The 21,203-nt window shown below is 31.1% G+C and overlaps 3 protein-coding genes across 3 annotated transcripts in view; 1 reads left to right on the top strand and 2 right to left on the bottom strand.

The window, feature by feature from the left end:
• The window catches only part of LOC130667411 (laminin subunit alpha-1), a 113,196-nt gene that overhangs the window by 15,179 nt on the left and 76,814 nt on the right, over positions 1 to 21,203 (top strand). Inside the window, exon 2 of the mRNA XM_057468960.1 lies at positions 2,524 to 2,828. Within this exon, the coding sequence (XP_057324943.1) occupies positions 2,524 to 2,828 (305 nt within the window). The remainder of the gene's footprint in view (positions 1 to 2,523; positions 2,829 to 21,203) is intronic.
• On the bottom strand, positions 6,999 to 11,052 carry LOC130667412 (uncharacterized). Its single transcript, XM_057468961.1, has 3 exons — positions 10,384 to 11,052; positions 9,807 to 10,308; positions 6,999 to 9,742 (listed from the first exon to the last, which is right to left on the bottom strand). Exons 1-3 carry the CDS (start codon positions 10,510 to 10,512, stop codon positions 8,427 to 8,429), a joined length of 1,947 nt encoding a protein of 648 aa, XP_057324944.1. The 5' UTR covers positions 10,513 to 11,052; the 3' UTR covers positions 6,999 to 8,426.
• On the bottom strand, positions 11,745 to 14,607 carry LOC130667413 (uncharacterized). Its single transcript, XM_057468962.1, has 3 exons — positions 13,774 to 14,607; positions 13,198 to 13,699; positions 11,745 to 13,133 (listed from the first exon to the last, which is right to left on the bottom strand). The coding sequence occupies exons 1-3, from the start codon at positions 13,900 to 13,902 to the stop codon at positions 11,818 to 11,820; spliced, it is 1,947 nt and encodes a 648-aa protein (XP_057324945.1). The 5' UTR covers positions 13,903 to 14,607; the 3' UTR covers positions 11,745 to 11,817.

Below are 21,203 nucleotides of genomic sequence, written 5' to 3'. Positions count from 1 at the left end.
TACATCGGAATTTAAAAGGCGTTCCGTAACAGCGTTCGCGATCATGTGAACGATATGACCACGGAGTTGCTTTTACACAGAGAATACGAGTGCCGGTGGTAGGTGGATGTATATACATATATATGTATATACATATGTGCACTCGTGCAGAGTGCAGACTTGGCCCCTTATAAGGCCGAGTGCTCCAAGGCGGATCCACACGTCGTGTGAGGCCCATACACACGCTCGTATGCTACTTAGACTATCGGTTCATTGTTCTTACCACTTATTGTGACTATTTTAAGTCCGCGGTTGGACTTAACGCGTATTAAACTTCAGTTGCTTGTAAATTCAAATGAGGGCTTAATACAAATCTATTATTAGAAGTCTAACCCTCCTTAAAATTATTTGGAAAGGATTAATACTGAGTTGTTTTGGATATTTGATTTATTGAACTTCCGCCAGGTGGCCTTCTCTTACGGCTTTTCTCACACATGCACGTGTATGGCAACGAGTTAATAATACTACGTGCCCCAACAAATGAAGTCTGGGTCATTTTCATATTGTGAGTTTGGTTTGATGATATATTTTAATTTAATTGGATATAAGTGCGCCCGTCTCTTTAATTGAGATCTTTATTGTGGTAGACAGCGATTTTATATTTTATAGAAAATATTATGAAATAATGGAGTTTAGAAATGACGTGTCATAATGATCTCAAAATTTTGGAAATTTTAAAACGGTTCAAATTTTTGCAGAATTATTTGAAATATTTTCAAATTTTTGAACTTGTCATCATTATAAATTTTGATGAAATTCTAAAAGTATCTAAAAAATTTCAAGAGTATCAGTGACATTTCGGATAATTTTTCGACCTTCTGGAAATTATTTCTTAAATTCTAAAACTGAAACATGAAAATATTACTCAATACATAAATTTTATATTAATAGTAGAAATAAAAACTAACACTGGGTAATTTTTTCGTGTAAACTTCTGCCAATGGTTAATTAATTTTTTGCACGAATAATCCAGCATGACGCACGCACGTGCACATAAAACTACGATGTCTCATCCACTATATGTCGTCTTGTTGGTTTCCTACTCGAGTAAAGTTGAGTATGAGAGTAGACTCTCAAAGTAAAACGACGGCTGGGTTATTTCTGTCGTCATCAGTCACTGGTAGCGACACACGAGTACCCACTATGTTCGTTTTAACCCAACGTCTCGTGCTACACCACTGATTCTTTTGGGGTTTTAATTTTCTAGACACAACACTTTATTTTTTCTCTTTTCCCATTTCATTTTTTATTCTCATTTTTATTTATTTTTTTAAAACCCGACTTTGTCTACATATATTTAGTTACTTTTGTTGACTGATTAAGAACGGAATGATGGAATAAAGCCATCGGGAAATTTGGCGAGTATGCGAACGCGACAACCAGATGGTTGATCTTGAAATAGGAAAACATGCGACCGCGACCGATCTTCATCAGTAGATCAAGGGAACAGAACAAATATCTCATTAGTTTAATGTCGGTTTAATTTATCATGTTTTTGTGCACTTGTCTCATTTGCTTTTAAGATAAAACGCACACTCACACTCGCACACACGCACCCAAAAATCAAATCCTTTGATTTTTAAATTCCGTCATTGAAATCAATCGTTAAGTCAAAACTCTTTTACATTTTTATCAACCGGATAATTTATGCCAGCCGTCAATTTATTTTGACTTAAATAATGTATTTATATATTTATTTTCATCGCTAATGTTTTACGTCACTCATTATGTAACAGATAAGAAAAAAATTTACAATAAAAAATTTATTACGAGGAAATTGTCAAAGACAAAACTAGAAATCTCAGAAGTGATTAACCTCGTGTAGAATCCTCGCTCACGATCGTCAGCACGTGCGTACAAGCAGGTGGCGAACGAGTTCTAAAATTAATTTCCTCTAGGTTTAAACCGGCATATAAATTTTAAAACAAGTAATGTATCGGTGTGTGATGACTTGTAGACGCGGAATTTCATATAAAATTGTAGAAAAATTCTTTAAATAAATTACGGCAAAAAATATGTATCAGCAAATAAAAATAATTACACCATTTACTTTAATAATAAAATAAATAATTTTTTACTTACGCTAATTAAGAAATTACTGAAAGGCTTAAAAATTTTTTATCATCATTATTCCTTACATTCCATAGGTAATAATAAATTATTGAGAAACATCAAATATCCTTAGTAATTTTTTTTTTTTTATATATTTTATTTTATGCTTTCTCTGTATAAAATCTTACATGGACTATTATTTAATGAAGATAGTGTATAAGGATCCCTGGTGCGCTTGATTTATTCCATTGAATATAATTTGGGTATAATTTTATCAAATCATCGATACTTATTTGCAATAAATAAAGTAATTAAATAAAATAAAATAAACGAATTATCTGATATTCAGTAAAATATTTAGATAAACAAACAAATTTATTGACAATAAAAGTATTAGGTTTTAAAATAAACATTTAATTATTATAATTAAAGGTTACACAGAATTTGGAATGAGTAGAAATCTTAAGAACGGAGGCTTGTTCCCATCGACCTTCAACGTCGCCACGAAAGCCGAAATTTACGCAAACGCGACTTGTGGAGAAGACGGACCTGAGACATTTTGCAAACCCTCGGATTCTTCAAGGTGCGCTGTCTGCGATTCACGGAGTCCTGATCAAAATAAGCGGCACAACATCACGAACGTCTTGAATCCGGATCCGACAAAATGGTGGCAAAGTCCGACTCTTGCTAACGACAATCGATACGAATTCGTGACAATTATTTTGGATTTGAAACAGGTAAGTTAAATTTTATTAATCACGGCCATTATTTTGCTACAGTGTAAAAAATTCGCGGAGTGAATGCGGATTACATCCGGAGTGAATGAATTTTTAATTATTCACTCCCCTCGGAGTGAAATTTGCTCCGGAGAAGAGTTTTGAAAATATTATTAATAAAAAATAATTCCACTAAATAAAATCGAAGTAAAAACTCGTGTGATCAACTAATACGCACACACACACGCACACATATTCGGACACACACCCGCACACACACACATTGTTTAACAGTTTAATATAAATTCATTTTCTCACCTCCGGGCGGAAAGCGTCAACTTTCGTCCCGCTGTGCAAAACGAAGTTGCCGCTTTCCGCCTCCGTCGAGGAGAAAAATAGTATACACTCCTCGGGAAGTAAATAAGAAAGCCTCAGACCACATGTTTGTTGACCTCGGCTTCGCCTCGGCCAACAATTACATGTGATCTGAGACATTTCTTACTTTACTTTCCCAGGTGTGTAATATACTATTAAATGTTAAAAATCCGGATCGGGGTGAATTGGAAGTGAAATAAAATCCGCGTCACTCCGAAATCACTCCGCTAAAAAGAAACTCCCATTCCACTCCGCATGCGGAGTAATTTTTTTTAAAACTCCGGAACTCCGAATGGCGGAGTGAATGCGGAGTGAATTCGGATTGAAATTAAATCCGGATTTTTTACAGTTTAATAACTTACGAGTAATATAATGAACTGGTAGCGTGAAAAATAATTAATTTTGCCGGTAGAAATGGTAAAAAAAAAAAATATCCATAGACATAAAAACTTTTGGTTTAAATTGACAGTTAAAAAAATCGTAAAACTTGTTTAGTCTGAGCGGCAATCGTTGTAACGAATTTATGTCTTCGGTTTGTTCGATTCTGAGTCGTTATACGGTTACGTGAGAGAGAAAAGACGAGAAAGGGGATAGCTAAGGGGAGTTGAGAGATTGGTAGAGAAACTAAATGTCAGCAAATGGCATACGCTAATGGAAGGAATTGAGAGAAAGGAAGAATTAAATAAGAGAAAGAGTAGAGAAATTTGTAAGGGAGGAGGTGACATGGTGGTTGTTAAAAAAATATATAAATAAATGTGAATAAGGAAGACAAGAAAACTAGTGGGGTTGAGGAATCTTTTGATCCTTTCTGGGAATTTAATGCTGTGTTTATATATACATATATTATATATGTGTATGTATGCTTACAGCAGCGACTTCAACAAATTGCGATCAGTGGCATAACATTTTTAACGAGCAGGTTCGCTTGACTGCTAAAATCCCTTACGTTTAGTTTTTTTTCGTATGAGGGTTGATAATGTCGGAAAAAAAAATTACCCGCGGAAAAATAATTTGAATTTTTGTAGATCTAATTTTTTTTATTATTTAGATTTATCTGATTCTATGAAAGCAATAAAAATTTAAAAAAATCAAAATTATTAATCTGAAAATTCAAATTTTTATTCAAACAAAATTTTAAAGCTTATCAGAGCCTTCGTTTTTTTTTTTTTTTTTACTTATAAAAATTATGAATTGACGGTCGTTTTAAATTGAAAAGTAAATTAATTAAATATATAAATTACATGAATACATTCATCATGTTATTAATTTTATGAATAAAATTTTTATAAACCTTAAAGTTTATTTTAAAAAATAAAAAAATATAAATGTTTTGCATACTCAATATGTACATAATTTATTACACTTGGTTACCTTGAAACTGTAGATAATTTTTTTTAATTACTTGAGAAAGTGTGTAACTCATAATTTATGTATATGTAATTAATCATGATGAAATAATATTTTTGTTGTTTTATTATTTTTTAATTGACGGCTACTGAATTATTTAAATTATTTTTTTTATTTTAATCAACAATAAGAAATGTTGTGATAAGCGAGTACGAATTTGCATGAGAGAAATGAAAAAAAAAATAATTTTTGACATTTTTAATTTTATAATTAACGGACATAAAGGGGAAATTAATTTATTTAAAGGATGGGTGATAGATAGAGATGATGTGTGTAAGTGTATGAGTAAAGTGACAGATGAGGATACAGGGAATGGATAATTTTCAATGAGCCTGCAATCGTAGCTGTCACTCTGCATTATTTGATGCTTTTTAACGTGAACGCGTCGCGACAACCACTTGAGGACGCACTTGGAAGCGATGTCTCCGGTTCGAAACCAAACACGTTTCAATTTTTTTTTTTCACATAATAAATTATACTAGATTATAAATAATTATTTTAAAAAATGATATCATTTTCAAAGCATTCATAGAATAAATCCAAATAATTAAAATTTTTTGTGTATAATGTAAATTTAATACATGAAGTTATCAAATCGTGGCATCTTATGCTCATCGTTGAAATTTTAGTCAGCCCTCAATTTAAAAATTTTTAAATTTCACTCAAAATTTTCTACACAGAAAAAAAGGATTTCTTGACGCAAGAAAAAATTTTCATTACACGGAAAGAAATTTTCGTTAAAAATTACCGTTAAATTCACTGTAATCGTGGGACATAATGCGGCGCTTTTATTTATTACCATTTTCAAATTAAAAATTACGGAAAAATTTATTTATTTTGCGTTTAGACTTCATAAAATTTACCGAAAACTGAATAAAATTTACAGTATATAGACTCCGGTAAAATTTGTTGAAAAAAAGTTAAAAATTATCTCACTTACTGACAAATGATTAGGTCGTGCCATTCGTCCCACGATTACAGTGAATTTAACGGTAATTTTTAAACAAAATTTTTTTTCGTGTATGAAATGAAAACAGAAACTTTCTAAAGGCTAGAAAATATCTTTGGCGTAAAAATATTTTTTTTTGCCCCAAGAAAATTTTCGTTTTCAATTCATACACATAAAATCAAACATTCCTGTGTAGTTTTTTCCATTTAAAATTTCGGAATAATTATTTGTAATTTTCATTAAAAAGTACAAAGTTAATTTTGTATAAATGTTCTCCGGCTGATATAAAAAAATTCTGAGCAAACTTTAGAAATTCAAATTAATAACCGCCAAATTATTCGAGTGTAATACCAACTGATTTTGAATAGCGAGCATGGAAAAAATTTTGCAAATGACACGCTCTAGTATAGGAACATATGAATAAATGAGGTACTGATGCATTAAATGTATATTGTCATTCAAGAGTAAGCTTAGCTGTCAGAGCATCAGAATTGTTGATGACATCAGTCTGTTTAACAACGAAATGAGTGGGTGCAGATTAAAAGAGAGCTTATGACCCTGAAATCCTGTGGCGTGAAAGGATTTTAAATACATACATACATTTATAATAAAACAGCTAGCACTTTGTGCTATACAGTGTACCCGGGTACACTGTATACTTGACAGCGCAATGTATTTTAATGTATTGCTTGTAACATTCGCTGGTTATCGTTATTGTTCACGGATTATAACCAACGAGTTTGATGGGTGTTATTATTTTTCTCTTTTTTTTTTCACCGTTACTCTCATTTAAGGGGCAATAGTCAGTAAGTAAATAGTGTAGCGGATTGTGATTGGTGGTTTCTATATATATATAAATATATATAGAGGGAAAAGTTTGAGTACACAGCTTACGAGAGAAACATCACGACGGCTTTGATACTTTGAAAATAGAGTATTATATATATATATATATGTATGTACAGAATTATTGGACAGTGAGTCATCAGATGGCAAAGAAAGTCTCGGTACATACAAGAGCTGAAGGTTTCGCTGCTGATATGTCTGTAATGTAAAAAAAAATTTATACAAACAATTTCGCATTTTATTTCGTCTCGACATCAAGAGCGCGAACCATATTTAGAAATGTGTGGTTTTTGTCATTATTATTTTTATTTTATAAATTTTCTTGTGAAATACCAATTGGAAAGACCGGAAAATAATTTATTTTGCGGTATTAATTTTATTTTAAATTAAAAAATACGGAATGATTAAAATGTGATGCTTAATGTAGATAACTGATGAGAAGTGGAGATCACGCGAAAGATGGACATTGAAGAAACGATTTCGTTCTCGATATCTTTCCATCACCTTTTTTTTCTTTAGTTGGTCCTCCTTTTTGGTCCTTCATCGCATGTGTATAGACGGTAAACTTCTTTCGAACGGTAATTACTAAGTGCTCACTGCGATTCCGGAGAATCTGAGGTATCTGACTGATCACTAATTGACCAGCTGACCACATTGATACAAAGAATTCTGGAGAACTGTCTACTCTACTTTTATACAGAGTCATTAACGCATTTGCTTTTTTACACTATTTTATTTTTTAATTCACAATTTGTGGTGTACATTTTTTTATTTTTACAAACGACAATCGGTGATACAAAAATTTTTTCGCAATTCGTTATACACTTCAATACATAACAGTATTTTTAACCCGAGAAAAAGTAGTTTAGATCTACGAAAATATACATTCGGTATTCTGTTATATCTATAAGGAAGAGTGGGGCAAAATGAGCCTCATAGGAAAAAAGGTGAGCCCCTTTTGACCCCAGAGCCCCATTTCTCCCCCGCCCTTATATATATATATAAAGAGATCAAAGCTAAAAAAGGCCGAATAATCGAACTGTAAATTTGAATTTTAGAGAACTTTCGGGGCCTCGTGAAGAAAAAAAATCAGATTTAAAGAGATTGACATGAAATTAAGTAAATCTCAGGACATCAATGTAAATCTAAAATTTGAGAAAAAAATTAGATTTCTGTTACTTTATTAAGATCTCGTGAGTTCTAAATTAATTTCTCCCAGGAATATTTTATAATAATAAATTAATCTATTAATTTATTCACTAGATAATACTTATTCAGGCTAAGATAAATATCAAACAAGATATCAAAAAGTAGTTCAAAATCTTCTTGTGACATAATTTAATTACAAGAACAGCAATTGATAATGAAGCTTAGGTTGTAATTAATACTAACCTACACGGAGAGAAATTAATGGTAACCGTTCCTAGTACGTTTATGAAATATCATCCCATACCCTTATGGTAATGATTACTTAGAATTATGGGATATAGGCCCATACTTTCTGGGAAAAGTTTCTATAAGTATGGGAACAATTCCCATCATTATGGTAACTGTTCCTACATCGCATGTGAAAGAATCATGGTAATGATTACCATATATGGTAACGATTACGATAATATTATAGTATTGATAACTATAATATATATGGGTGCCGTTCCTATAATCAACATTTCAAAAAAACCGATTATTATGCATTATGGTAACCATTCCCATAATATATTATAATTGTTACCATGGATTTCTCTCCGTGTATTAAGTTGATATGATTTAATAATGATTCATCAATATTAAATATAAAGGAAGGACATTATTGCTAAAATTGCTTAATATTGTCACACAAAAACTATAAATATAATTATAGATTATAGCAACGGTCCTTAGCGAGTGTTTTCAAAAAGGATTTAAAAATAACACATTTCGAAAAAACGGATATGACTGAATTATCGACGTCGAATCATAATAACTAATCTTTGATAGATAGAGACAATTTTTTGTTGCAACATTTAAAACCACACAAAGACTAGTATTTGTGAGCACCCTGACTATTTAATGTATTTATTGAGAATCACGATTCTTTTATTGATAATGACAATTTTTTGTCGTAATTTTAATTTTCTTTCCGGCGGTTCTAAACGCAATACTTGTCTTTTTAAATATATTTCGGCGATGAACATAATTATCCCGAAAATTGAACCCAATATAAAAAAGATAATAGCGAATAATACGTTTTCTAATTGAATCTGGAAATATTCTGAACTCTCCTCCAGTTTTTCCTTGGCTCTTAATTTTTTTAAAGGTTCGTAAATTCCTTTACTATTCCAGTGTTTTATGATACCAGCTTCGGTTAATCGTAGTACTATTTGATCGACTCGATTTTTCAATGCCCAGTTACGTCGGGTCCAAAAAGTAAAATACGATTTGAGAATAAATGAGTCCGAGACATGTAATTGCTTCTGATATTTCTTAGCAGCACGTATTTGACGAGTAGAAAAAGCGATGCACGCAGCAGTTGAGTCATTTAATACCCGATAGTCACAGTTAACATCAGTCGTATTTGTAAAATGCAAATATTTACGATCCAAACCTAACCACAGATTTGTTTCGTCAATAAATTTTTTTTGGATAAAGTGGATGTAAACATGATATTTATAAGTATGCAAGTCTTGCAAACTTTCTACACTTAGACGTTCGGGGTTAGACATCAAAGCTGAGAGAGAACCACCTAAGGCTGGATTTAAAATAAAAAGTACTACTGTCGCGATTACAAAAACAATACGCATCGAAAATCTTTCAAGTGTCGTCATTATACCCCCGCCTAATATCATTCGTAAAATATCTAAGAAAGTTGCGCGGGAACTGTTATTATTATTGATAAATATTGTTACGGATGTAATTAGTAACGTTGCTATTGATAATACGATTATGTCAGTGGTCCAGTAGTCCTCAATTATTTCGAGAGGAAGCTCAAACCTTTTTTTCAACGTCAATATCAAAAACCCGTTTTCATTATATAGTTTAACTGTATCAATAAGTTCTGCTGGAACTTCAGCGAAGTGTCTTAAACCCATACCTATATCAGATGTACCATTAACTAACAATTTTAAGAAACCGAAAGTTTCGTTTTTATGGAAGTAGCCTTCATCATCGAAATTAATTACTAGCGTGACATTCATTTTTTCGCATAATGTTGAAAAAAACATACCAGGAAAATACGAAAATTCAGTTTTTACAACTTCTTTACCATAAACTTCATTTCGAGTCCAATTTTTTTTAAATATAGGATGTCCAGTAGTTTTCAGTGGATAGCCATCCAAGATTTTAGTTTTGTCAAATGTGAGATTTTGACAAAAGCTGATATCTGTGGAAAAATAAATACTGTTACTCATTTTCTATAAATGACGTATGTTATTTTAAATAAGTACCATTTATGTAAGGTCGTTTGTAAAGAGTCCATCGGCTATCGGGTTTTTCAACAGTTTTTACTTCTTCCCATGGGTGAGGAGCATGAGGTGCGTAAGAGTTGAAAGTATACAGCCATATTTTGTCACTGTCAGGTTCGCTGCAGACAAATAAGGATGAAAGCAATTCTTTTTTCCATAAAATTTGTAGCACTTTCGAAGCATTGATGCAATAATTGTTGTCAGTGAAGTCAACAATGAAAAACAACGACTCGATACTCCACGTTACCATGGATTCAAACTCCCGAAGAAAAGTGTCAAGTTGTTCATTAGAATTAGTCGACAAAATGTATGTAGGCCTCGATGGGTTGAATATTTGAATATTCTTCGCTTTAAATTTATCATTTATAACGTTAATGGGTGACGCGATTGATTTCCGAGTATCTTGGTCTATTATACTTATTAAGTTATCAGTAAGCACTAGAGGATTCGAACGATTTGAAAAGTACAATTTTATAATTTCTCTCTGTGAACAAGAAGTCATTTGTTGTAATAACTCGATAATGTATTTAAAAGTATGAATTAAATAACATTTACTTACCATTTGTTGATATTTGTAGGAATTAATGGGATTTTCCGAGTTAAATAATGGAATCAATCCCTCAATTTCCTTAAAGGAATAGGTGAACAATAACCACCAGTTTATGATTCTTATCCACATCGTTGTCATGATTTTTTAATAATTGAAAAATAAATTCATAATATAGACTTAATTTCAATTTTTGAAACTATAATTCAGTTGTTTCATGATAATCGCGATAAAAAATTTTTTATTGTCGTCGCAAAAGTGAAAGAAGCGTTTAAATAACCAAAAAAATTCCCAGTTGCAGTAAAAACAGGACGAAGTAAGATCGAGTAATTGACTGCTCCTTCATCGCAACTATTCAATTTTGCTCAACTCAGCATTTGCGACTGATCACATTCGACACAAAAAGACACGCGTACCCACTAATGTACAGTAAAAAGCCACGTCAGATATAGGTCACAGTCATATAGAGAAATTTAGTCTACAGCTTTTGCATGGCGTTGGTGATAATCATCAGTTTGTCAATATTGATATCAGGACACTTTGCACATGTATCAGATTTTACCGGCTATATTATTCCTTACTGTTAACGTAAAAGCTTTTTGAAGTAATACAAGTCCACAATGATTCCATGCATAATTTGTTAAGTCCGTTATTATTATTTTTATTATTAGAATAAATAGCAATTATCCGCCCAATTGTATATATATATATATATATATATATATATATATATATATATATATATATATATATATATATATATATATACTAAGGGATCAAAGCTAAAAAAGGCCGAATAATCAAATTGTAAATTTGGATTTGAGAAAACTTTCAAGACCTCTTAAAAAAAAGAATCAAATTCAACGAGATGTACATGAAACTAAGTAGATCTCAGGATATTAATGTAAATCTAAAATTTGAAAAAAAAATTAGATTTCCGTCACTTTATTAAGATCTCGTGAGTTCTGAATTATTTTTTCCCAGGAATATTTTTTATTAATAAATTAATTTATTCATTAGATAACATTTATTCAGGCTAAAATAAATGTCAAACAAGGTGTCACAAAGTATTTTAAAAATGTTCTTGTGACATGATCTAATTGAAAGAACATCAATAGATAATGAATCGTAGGTTGCAAATAACCCGAACTTTGTAAGTTGATAAAATTTAATAACGATTTATGAGTACTAAATATATAAATAAAGAACATTATTGCTAAAATTCCTCAATATTGTCACACAGAAACTTTAAATATGATTATAGATAATAGCAACGGTCATTAGTGAGTGTTTTCAAAAAAGATTTAAAAATAACACACTTCAAAAAAGCGGATACGATTGAATTATCGACGTCGAATCATTATAAATATTCTTTGATTGATAAAGAAAATTTTTTGTTGCAACATTTGAAAACCACACAAAGACTAATATTTGTGAGCATCCTGACTATTTAATGTATTTATTGAGAATCACAATTCTTTTATTGATAATGACAATTTTTTGTCGCAATTTTAATTTTCTTTCCGGCGGTTCTAAACGCATTACTTGTCTTTTTAAATATATTTCGGTGATAAACATAATTATTCCGAAAATTGAACCCAATATAAAAAAGATAATAGCGAATAATACGTTTTCTAATTGAATCTGGAAATATTCTGAACTCTCCTCCAGTTTTTCCTTGGCTCTTAATTTTTTTAAAGGTTCGCTAAATCCTTTACTATTCCAGTGATTTATGATACCTGCTTCTGTTAATCGGAGTACTATTTGATCAACTCGATTTTTCAATGCCCAGTTACGTCGGGTCCAAAAAGTAAAATATGTTTTAAATATAAGTGAATCAGATACGTGTAATTGCTTTTGATATTTCTTAGCACCACGTATTTGACGAGTAGAAAAAGCGATGCACGCAGCAGTTGAGTCATTTAATACCCGATAGTCACAGTCAACATCAGTCGTATTTGTAAAATGCAAATATTTACGATCCAAACCTAACCACAAATTTTCTTCGTCGATAAATTGTTTTTGGACAAAGTGGATGTAAACATGATATTTATAAGTATGCAAGTCTTGCAAATTTTCAACACTTTGACGTTCGGGGTTAGACATCAAAGCTGAGAGAGAACCACCTAAGGCTGGATTTAAAATAAAAAGTACTACTGTCGCGATTACAAAAACAATACGCATAGAAAATCTTTCAAGTGTCGTCATTATACCCGCGCCTAATATCATTCGTAAAATATCTAAGAAAGTTGCGCGGAAACTGTTATTATTATTAATGAATATTGTTACGGATGTAAGTAGTAACGTCGCGATTGATAATATGATTATGTCAGTGGTCCAGTAGTCCTCAATTACTTCGAGAGGTAGCTCAAACTTTTTTTTCAACGTCAATATCAAAAACCCGTCTTCATTATATAGTTTAACTGTATCAATAAGTTCCGGCGGAACATGGTAGAATCGTCTTAAACCCGTACCGATATCGGATGTACCATTGACTAATAATTTCAAAAAACCGAAAGATTCGTTTTTATCAAAGTAGCCTTCATCATCGAAATTAATTACTGGTGTGGCATTCATTTCTGAGAATAATGTTGAAAAAAACGTACCATGAAAATACGGAAATTCAGTTTTTAAAACTTCTTTACCATAAACTTCATCGCTTGTCCAATTTTTTTTATATGCGGGACGTCCAATTGTTTTCAGTGGATAGCCATCCAAGATTTTGGTTTTGTCAAATGTGAGATTTTGACAGAAGCTGATATCTGTGAGAAAAATATAACTTATATTAATTTTCTATAAATGATGAATGTTATTTTAAATAAGTACCATTTATGTAAGGCCGTTTGTAAAGAGTCCATCGACTATCAGGTTTGTCAACAGTCTTCACTTCTTCCCAGGGGTGAGGAGCATGAGGTGCGTAAGGGTTGAAAGCATACAGCCATATTTTGTCACTGTGAGGTTCGCTGCAGACAAACAAAGATGAAAGCAATTCTTTTTTCCATAAAATCTGTAGCACTTTCGAAGCATTGATGCAACAATTGTTATCAGTGAAGTCAACAACGAAAAACAACGACTCGATACTCCAGGTTACCATGGATTCAAACTCCCGAAGAAAAGTGTCAAGTTGTTCATTAGAATCAGTCGACAAAATATATGTGGGCCTCGATGGGTTGAATGTTTGAATATTCTTCGCTTTAAATTTATTATTTATAACAATAATGGTTGACGTGATTGACTTCCGAGCATCTTGGTCTATTATGCTTATTAAGTTATCAGTAAGCACTAGAGGATTCGAACGATTCGAAAAGCACAATTTTATAATTTCTCTCTGTGAACAAGAAGTCATTAGTTGTAATAACTCGAAAATGTTTTAAAAGTATGTATTAAATAACATTTACTTACCATTTGTTGATATTTGTAAGAATCAATGGGATTTTCCGAGTTAAATAATGGAATCAATCCCTCAATTTCCCTAAAGGAATAGGTGAACAATAACCACCAGTTTATGATTCTTATCCACATCGTTATCATGATTTTTTAATAATCGGATAAGAAATTCATAATGTACACTTAATTTCAAGTTTTGAAACTATAATTCAGTTGTCTCATGATAATCGCGATAAAAAATTTTTTATTCTCGTCGCAAAAGTGAAATAAGCGTTTGAAAAATAAAAAAAATTCCCAGTTGCAGTAAAAACACGACGATAGTAGTGTTGAAGTAAGATAGAGTAATTGACTGCTCCTTCATCACAACTATTCTATTTTGTTCAACTCAACATTTGTGACTTGGGACTGATCACGTTCAACGCAAAAAAGACACGCGTACCCACTCATTAGCAGTAAAAAGCCACGTCAGATATAGGTCACAGTCATATTAACAAATTTAATCTACAGCTTTCGCATGGCGTTGGTGATAATCATCAGTTTGTTAATATCGATTTCAGGATACTTTGCATAAGTAGCAGGTATTACCGGCTATATTATTCCTTCCTATTAACGTAAAAGCTTTTCCGAAGTATTGCAAGTCCACAATGATTCTATGTATAATTTTTTAAGTCCGTTATTATTTTTTTTTTTATTAGAATAGATAGCAATTATCCTGATAATTGAATATACATATACATAAATAACGGGATCAAAGCTAAAAAAGGCCGAATAATCAAATCGTAAATTTAGATTTGAGAAAACTTTCAAGACGTTTTAAAAAAAAGAATCAGATTCAACGCGAGATGTACATGAAACTGAGTAGATCTCAGAATATCAATGTAAATCTAAAATTAAAAAAAAATTGGAAAATCCAAAAGTGCTCGCCTCGAACGCTTCCCTTGCGACCTTCAACCCACTCTGGAAACACTCTGGAATCATAGTCAGAATGTAAACATTCTAAATCCAGTATGTTTCCAGAGTGGTTTTGTGCCCTTTTTCCAGAGTGAAACCAAAGTGGTTTCAGAATTGATCCAGAGTAGATCAAAGTGTTTTCAGAATGGACTCAAAGTGAATCCAGAATGAAATCAAAGTGTTTTCAGAATGGGCCCACAGTGAGTCCAGAATGAAATCAAAGTGTTTTCAAAATGGGCTCAAAATGAGTACAGGATGAAATCAGAGTGTTTTCAAAATGGGCCCAGAATCGATAAAATTTAAATACTAAGGAATAAAAAAAATTGGGTACTTTCTAAACTCATAAATCAATAATAATTTACAGAAAAATAATTTTAACCCCAATTTTTTAATTAACTATGCTTTTGTTAATAAGTTAATTTTTACTTGTTGAAAGTTTACATAAAAACCCTGATTATTTCCAAACTAAAAACCCCGAATTTTTTTTACTTCTTAAGGCTATTCTTGAAAGGGTTTAGAAAAGATAGCTGGTGAAAAAATAAAAAAATTTCGATTTTATTAACAATCTAAGCCATTGAAAAACAAAAAAACGTAAATAAAGCAATCAAGAAAATTTATTTTTTTGATTATTTTGTTTTTTTATTGTTGAAAGCTACATAACAATAATTTGAAAAAAATTTTTACTTGCATTGTTTAAATAATTGTCATAAACAAATACATTGCTAATTAGATTTAATAAGATTTTTTTTTGGGAAAAAAACGCTTAATAAAAATAAGGAATTTTAAGAAAAAAATCGTTTCTTAAAAAAATTTTTTTTTGCTAAACAGCGCATTAGCTAATTAACAATTTTTTTTTTTACTCAATATTGATATTAAGGAACCATTATTTTTTTTAAGTAATCATTTATCATGTTCTGTTATATTAGAAAAAAAATTTTTTTCATTCATTTATTATTTGTTTGCTAAACAAACAATTTGTTGTAAACAAATAAATTTTCACGCAATATTTTTTTCAAATACTAAAAATAACCATGCGTTTGATTTTGTAGAAAAAATTTTTTTTTAATCTTTTATATAATTTTTTAAATTATTGTACACTTGGAGTTGTCGCTACCTTTCTGTTCTTCTCTATTGTTATTAAAATAACTTATTGAAGACACAACTACAACACTTCAAGTCTTTTTTATTATCCATTAATCATTAAACAAATCGAGCTTGTAACCGAAGCTCTAACTCAATTGCTTAAGGAATTATGAATAACAGTAATTTTTATGAATACTTTTTAATAAATACAAAAAAGTCATTAATTAGCAAATTCGCTTTTTAGCAATAAAAAACATTTTTTAAGAAACAATTGTTTTTTTAAAAATTGTTATTTTCATTAAGTATTTTTATCCCAAAAAAAAAATTTTGCTTTGACCCGGGTTTTAATGTGAAAGACTTGAAAGAAAAATTTGCTGGGAGAAGATATATGTGAAGGAGGAGAAAGTCACTGGTGCTAAGCAGCAGTGGAAGTAGTTCAGTGTTCGCCGCTAGATCGCGCCTAACTTATGATTGTCCTGTTCCTGGTTAGATAGGTGTTTCAGAGTTTTTATATTCTATATTTAAAAATAATTCTGTCACGGGTATTTCTCTGTTATTTGACAGAGTGACAAGTGCCTGTTTGGATGGTCATATGGTAGATGCTATATTACATTGTGACAATAATGTCAAATATTTTTGTTTTCTTGAAAAAATTGTTTTTATAATCCAGAAACATAAAATACGTTTCATGTAATGACAAAAAAAAATTGATTTTCGTATTCAATAAATGCTCTTAAATATTCTTAAAATAATATATTTCGGTAAATTTTTTTTTCTTTCAGTATTCATTTACTCTGAATACCCTCTGGTTTGAGTATGTATTCACTCTGATCCCACTCTGATCCCACTCTGGAAAAATTCTGAAAACACTTTGGTATCAGTTTGTGTTTAATGTGGATGCATAACGGTGTCAGTTTGTATCCACTCTGGATACTTTCTGGAAACACTTTGGATTTACTCCGTATCCGCTCTGGAAATACTCTGGGTTCACTCTCAGAAAAGGGCACAAAACCATTCTGGAAATACTCTGGAGTCCGTATGGTTGCATCGTGTTACCAGAATATTTCCAGAGTGTATCCAGAATGTTTTTAATGTCGCAAGGGTTATGTTATGTTTTTTTTTAAAAGTTAAATTTCGAATAAAATTGAATATCCCGCTCTTTTCCCATAGAAATTTCCATGGTAAATATACGGTAATAAAAGTAAAAAAAAAAATAAATAAGGAGAACATTCCTAATGAAAAATGGCGGCAGTGTGTGTTTGTTTACATGTAAGATTGCCGGTTTTAACCGTAATAATTTATTTTTAAAAAAACGAGAAGGCCTACAGTAGTGATTTTCGAAAGGAACCTTCTTTGCTTATTTCTGAAAATTTTGAAAAAAAAATTAAGTAGTTTCGTCAAGTCGTTCTCGAGATATCCGTACCACGCCGTTTTTTTTGAACCACAGACTAATGGACGTCCACGATAAATTTTTTTTAATGAACTTTTTTTTATATTAATACATATTAAACAAATTAAAAAAAGTATCAGGATTATTTATTAGTGTATCAGCTTTATATTGATGTGTTTTTCATAATGTGTAAGAGTAATATAAAAAAAATATATGCACTTCAATGAGTGGAAATCGTGTGACCTTGACAGGTTGGTTATGAAGCACAACCTCTCCGCTTCGCTTCCGAGGAGTGCAAAAAAAATTATATTTACGTTACGTTATTAAGATCTCGTGAGTTCTAAATTATCTTCTCCCAGGAATATTTTATAATCATAAATTAATCTATTAGTTTACTCATTAGATAATACTTATCCAGGCTAAAATAAATATCAAACAAGGTGTCACAAAGTATTTTAAAAATGTTCTTGTGACATGATCTAATTGAAAGAACATCAATAGATAATGAATCGTAGGTTGCAAATAACCCGAACTTTGTAAGTTAATAAAATTTACTAACGATTCATAAGTACTAAATATACATGAACGTTAGAGCTAAAATCACTTAATATTGTCACACAGAAACTTTAAATCTAATTATAGATTATAGCAACGGTCATTGCTGAGTGTTTTGAAAAACGATTAAAAAATACCACAGTTTATAAATAAGCGAATACGACTGAACTATCGACATCTAATCATAATAACTATTCTTTGATTGATAAAGACAATTTTTCGTTACAACATTTGAAATCCACGCAAAGACTAATATTTGTAAGCACCCTAACTATTTAATGTATTTATTGAGAATCACAATTCTTTTATTGATAATGACAATTTTTTGTCGCAATTTTAATTTTTTTTCCGGCGGTTCTAAACGCATTACTTGCCTTTTTAAATATCTTTCGGTGATAAACATAATTATTCCGAAAATTGAACCCAATACAAAAAACGTAATAGCGAATAATACGTTTTCTAATTGAATTTGGAAAAATTCTGAACTCTCCTCCAGTTTTTCCTTGGCTCTTAATTTTTTTAAAGGTTCGCTGAATCCTTTCCTATTCCAGTGATTTATGATACCTGCTTCTGTTAATCGGATTACTATTTGATCAACTCGATTTTTCAATGCCCAGTTACGTCGGGTCCAAAAAGTAAAATATGTTTTGAATATAAGTGAATCAGATACGTATAATTGCTTTTGATATTTCTTAGCACTACGTATTTGACGAGAAGAAAAAGCGATACACGCAGCAGTTGAGTCATTTAATACCCGATAGTCACAGTCAACATCAGTCGTATTTGTAAAATGCAAATATTTACGATCCAAACCTAACCACAAATTTTCTTCGTCGATAAATTGTTTTTGGACAAAGTGGATGTAAACATGATATTTATAAGTATGCAAGTCTTGCAAATTTTCAACACTTTGACGTTCGGGGTTAGACATCAAAGCTGAGAGAGAACCACCTAAGGCTGGATTTAAAATAAAAAGTACTACTGTCGCGATTACAAAAACAATACGCATAGAAAATCTTTCAAGTGTCGTCATTATACCCCCGCCTAATATCATTCGTAAAATATCTAAGAAAGTTGCGCGGAAACTGTTATTATTATTAATGAATATTGTTACGGATGTAAGTAGTAACGTCGCGATTGATAATATGATTATGTCAGTGGTCCAGTAGTCCTCAATTACTTCGAGAGGTAGCTCAAACTTTTTTTTCAACGTCAATATTAAAAACCCGTCTTCATTATACAGTTTAACTGTATCAATAAGTTCCGGCGGAACATGGTAGAATCGTCTTAAACCCGTACCGATATCGGATGTACCATTGACTAATAATTTCAAAAAACCGAAAGATTCGTTTTTATCAAAGTAGCCTTCATCATCGAAATTAATTACTGGTGTGGCATTCATTTCTGAGAATAATGTTGAAAAAAACGTACCATGAAAATACGGAAATTCAGTTTTTAAAACTTCTTTACCATAAACTTCATCGCTTGTCCAATTTTTTTTATATGCGGGACGTCCAATTGTTTTCAGTGGATAGCCATCCAAGATTTTGGTTTTGTCAAATGTGAGATTTTGACAGAAGCTGATATCTGTGAGAAAAATATAACTTATATTAATTTTCTATAAATGATGAATGTTATTTTAAATAAGTACCATTTATGTAAGGCCGTTTGTAAAGAGTCCATCGACTATCAGGTTTGTCAACAGTCTTCACTTCTTCCCATGGGTGAGGAGCATGAGGTGCGTAAGGGTTGAAAGTATACAGCCATATTTTGTCACGGTCAGGTTCGCTGCAGACAAACAAGGATGAAAGCAATTCTTTTTTCCATAAAATCTGTAGCACTTTCGAAGCATTGATGCAATAATTGTTGTCAGTGAAGTCAACAACGAAAAACAACGACTCGATACTCCAGGTTACCATGGATTCAAACTCCCGAAGAAAAGTGTCAAGTTGTTCATTAGAATCAGTCGACAAAATATATGTAGGCCTCGATGGGTTGAATGTTTGAATATTCTTCGCTTTAAATTTATCATTTATAACGTTAATGGGTAACGCGATTGATTCCCGAGTATCTTGGTCTATTATGCTGATTAAGTTATCAGTAAGCACTAGAGGATTCGAACGATTTGAAAAGCACAATTTTATAATTTCTCTCTGTGAAAAGGAAGTCATTAGTAGTAATAACTTGAAAATATTTTTAAAAGTACGAATAAAATAACATTTACTTACCATTTGTTGATATTTGTAGGAATTAATGGGATTTTCCGAGTTAAATAATGGAATCAATCCCTCAATTTCCTTAAAGGAATAGGTGAACAATAACCACCAGTTTATGATTCTTATCCACATCGTTGTCATGATTTTTTAATAATTGAAAAATAAATTCATAATATGGACTTAATTTCAATTTTTGAAACTATAATTCAGTTGTCTCATGATAATCGCGATAAAAAATTTTTTATTCTCGTCGCAAAAGTGAAATAAGCGTTTTAAAAACCAAAAAAATTGCTAGTTGCAGTAAAAACACGACCATAGTAGTGTCGAAGTAAGATCGAGTAATTGACTGATCCTTCATCGCAACTATTCTATTTTGCTCAACTCAGCATTTGCGACTGATCACATTCGACACAAAAAGACACGCGTACCCACTAATGTACAGTAAAAAGCTACGTTGGATATCGGTCACAGTCATTTTAACAAATTTAATCTACAGCTTTTGCATGGCGTTGGTGATAATCATCAGTTTGTCAATATCAATATCAGGACACTTTGCACAAGTAGCCGGTATTACCGGCTATATTATTCCTCCCTATTAACGTAAAAGCTTTTCCGAAGTATTGCAAGTCAACGATGATTTCATGCATAATTTGTTAAGTCCGTTATTATTTTTTTTTTTATTAGAATAGATAGCAATTATCCTGACAATTGTATATACATATATATAATTAACGGGATCAAAGCTCAAAATGGCCGAATAATCAAATTGTAAATTCAAATTTTAGAAAACTTTCAAGACCTCGTTAAAAAAAAAAGAATCAGATAATCGACGAGATGTACATGAAACTGAGTAGATCTCAGAATATCAATGTAAATTTAAAATTTGAAAAAAAAAAAATTAGATTTCCGTTACTTTATTGAGATCTCGTGAGTTCAAAATTAATTTCTCCCGAACATATTTAATAATAATAAATTACTTTATTAGTTTATTCATTAGATTATACTTATTCAGGCTAAGATTAATATCAAACAAAGTGTCACAAAGTATTTCAAAAATGTTCTTGTGACATAATTTAATCAAACGAACATCAATTGATAATGAATCGTAGGTTGCAAATAACCCGAACTTTGTAAGTTGATAAAATTTAATAACGATTTATGAGTACTAAATATATAAATAAAGAACATTATTGCTAAAATTCCTCAATATTGTCACACAGAAACTTTATATATAATTATAGATTAGAGCA

This window comes from Microplitis mediator, chromosome 5, assembly GCF_029852145.1.
Source record: "Microplitis mediator isolate UGA2020A chromosome 5, iyMicMedi2.1, whole genome shotgun sequence".
Taxonomy (NCBI): Eukaryota; Metazoa; Arthropoda; class Insecta; order Hymenoptera; family Braconidae; genus Microplitis; species Microplitis mediator.
The sequence above is the reverse complement of the archived record's forward strand: the minus strand, read 5'-3'. Positions and strand labels throughout refer to the sequence as shown.

Bases quoted from the DNA above. Each gene is read 5' to 3' on its own strand.
- LOC130667412 (XM_057468961.1), bottom strand. From the start codon at position 10,512: ATGACAACGATGTGGATAAGAATCATAAACTGGTGGTTATTGTTCACC. The intron at 10,309-10,383 runs GTAAGTAAATGT...TCTTGTTCACAG, and splicing joins CCTACAAATATCAACAAATG to AGAGAAATTATAAAATTGTA. The intron at 9,743-9,806 runs GTACTTATTTAA...ATTTTTCCACAG, and splicing joins CAAACGACCTTACATAAATG to ATATCAGCTTTTGTCAAAAT.
- LOC130667413 (XM_057468962.1), bottom strand. From the start codon at position 13,902: ATGATAACGATGTGGATAAGAATCATAAACTGGTGGTTATTGTTCACC. The intron at 13,700-13,773 runs GTAAGTAAATGT...TCTTGTTCACAG, and splicing joins CTTACAAATATCAACAAATG to AGAGAAATTATAAAATTGTG. The intron at 13,134-13,197 runs GTACTTATTTAA...TTTTTCTCACAG, and splicing joins CAAACGGCCTTACATAAATG to ATATCAGCTTCTGTCAAAAT.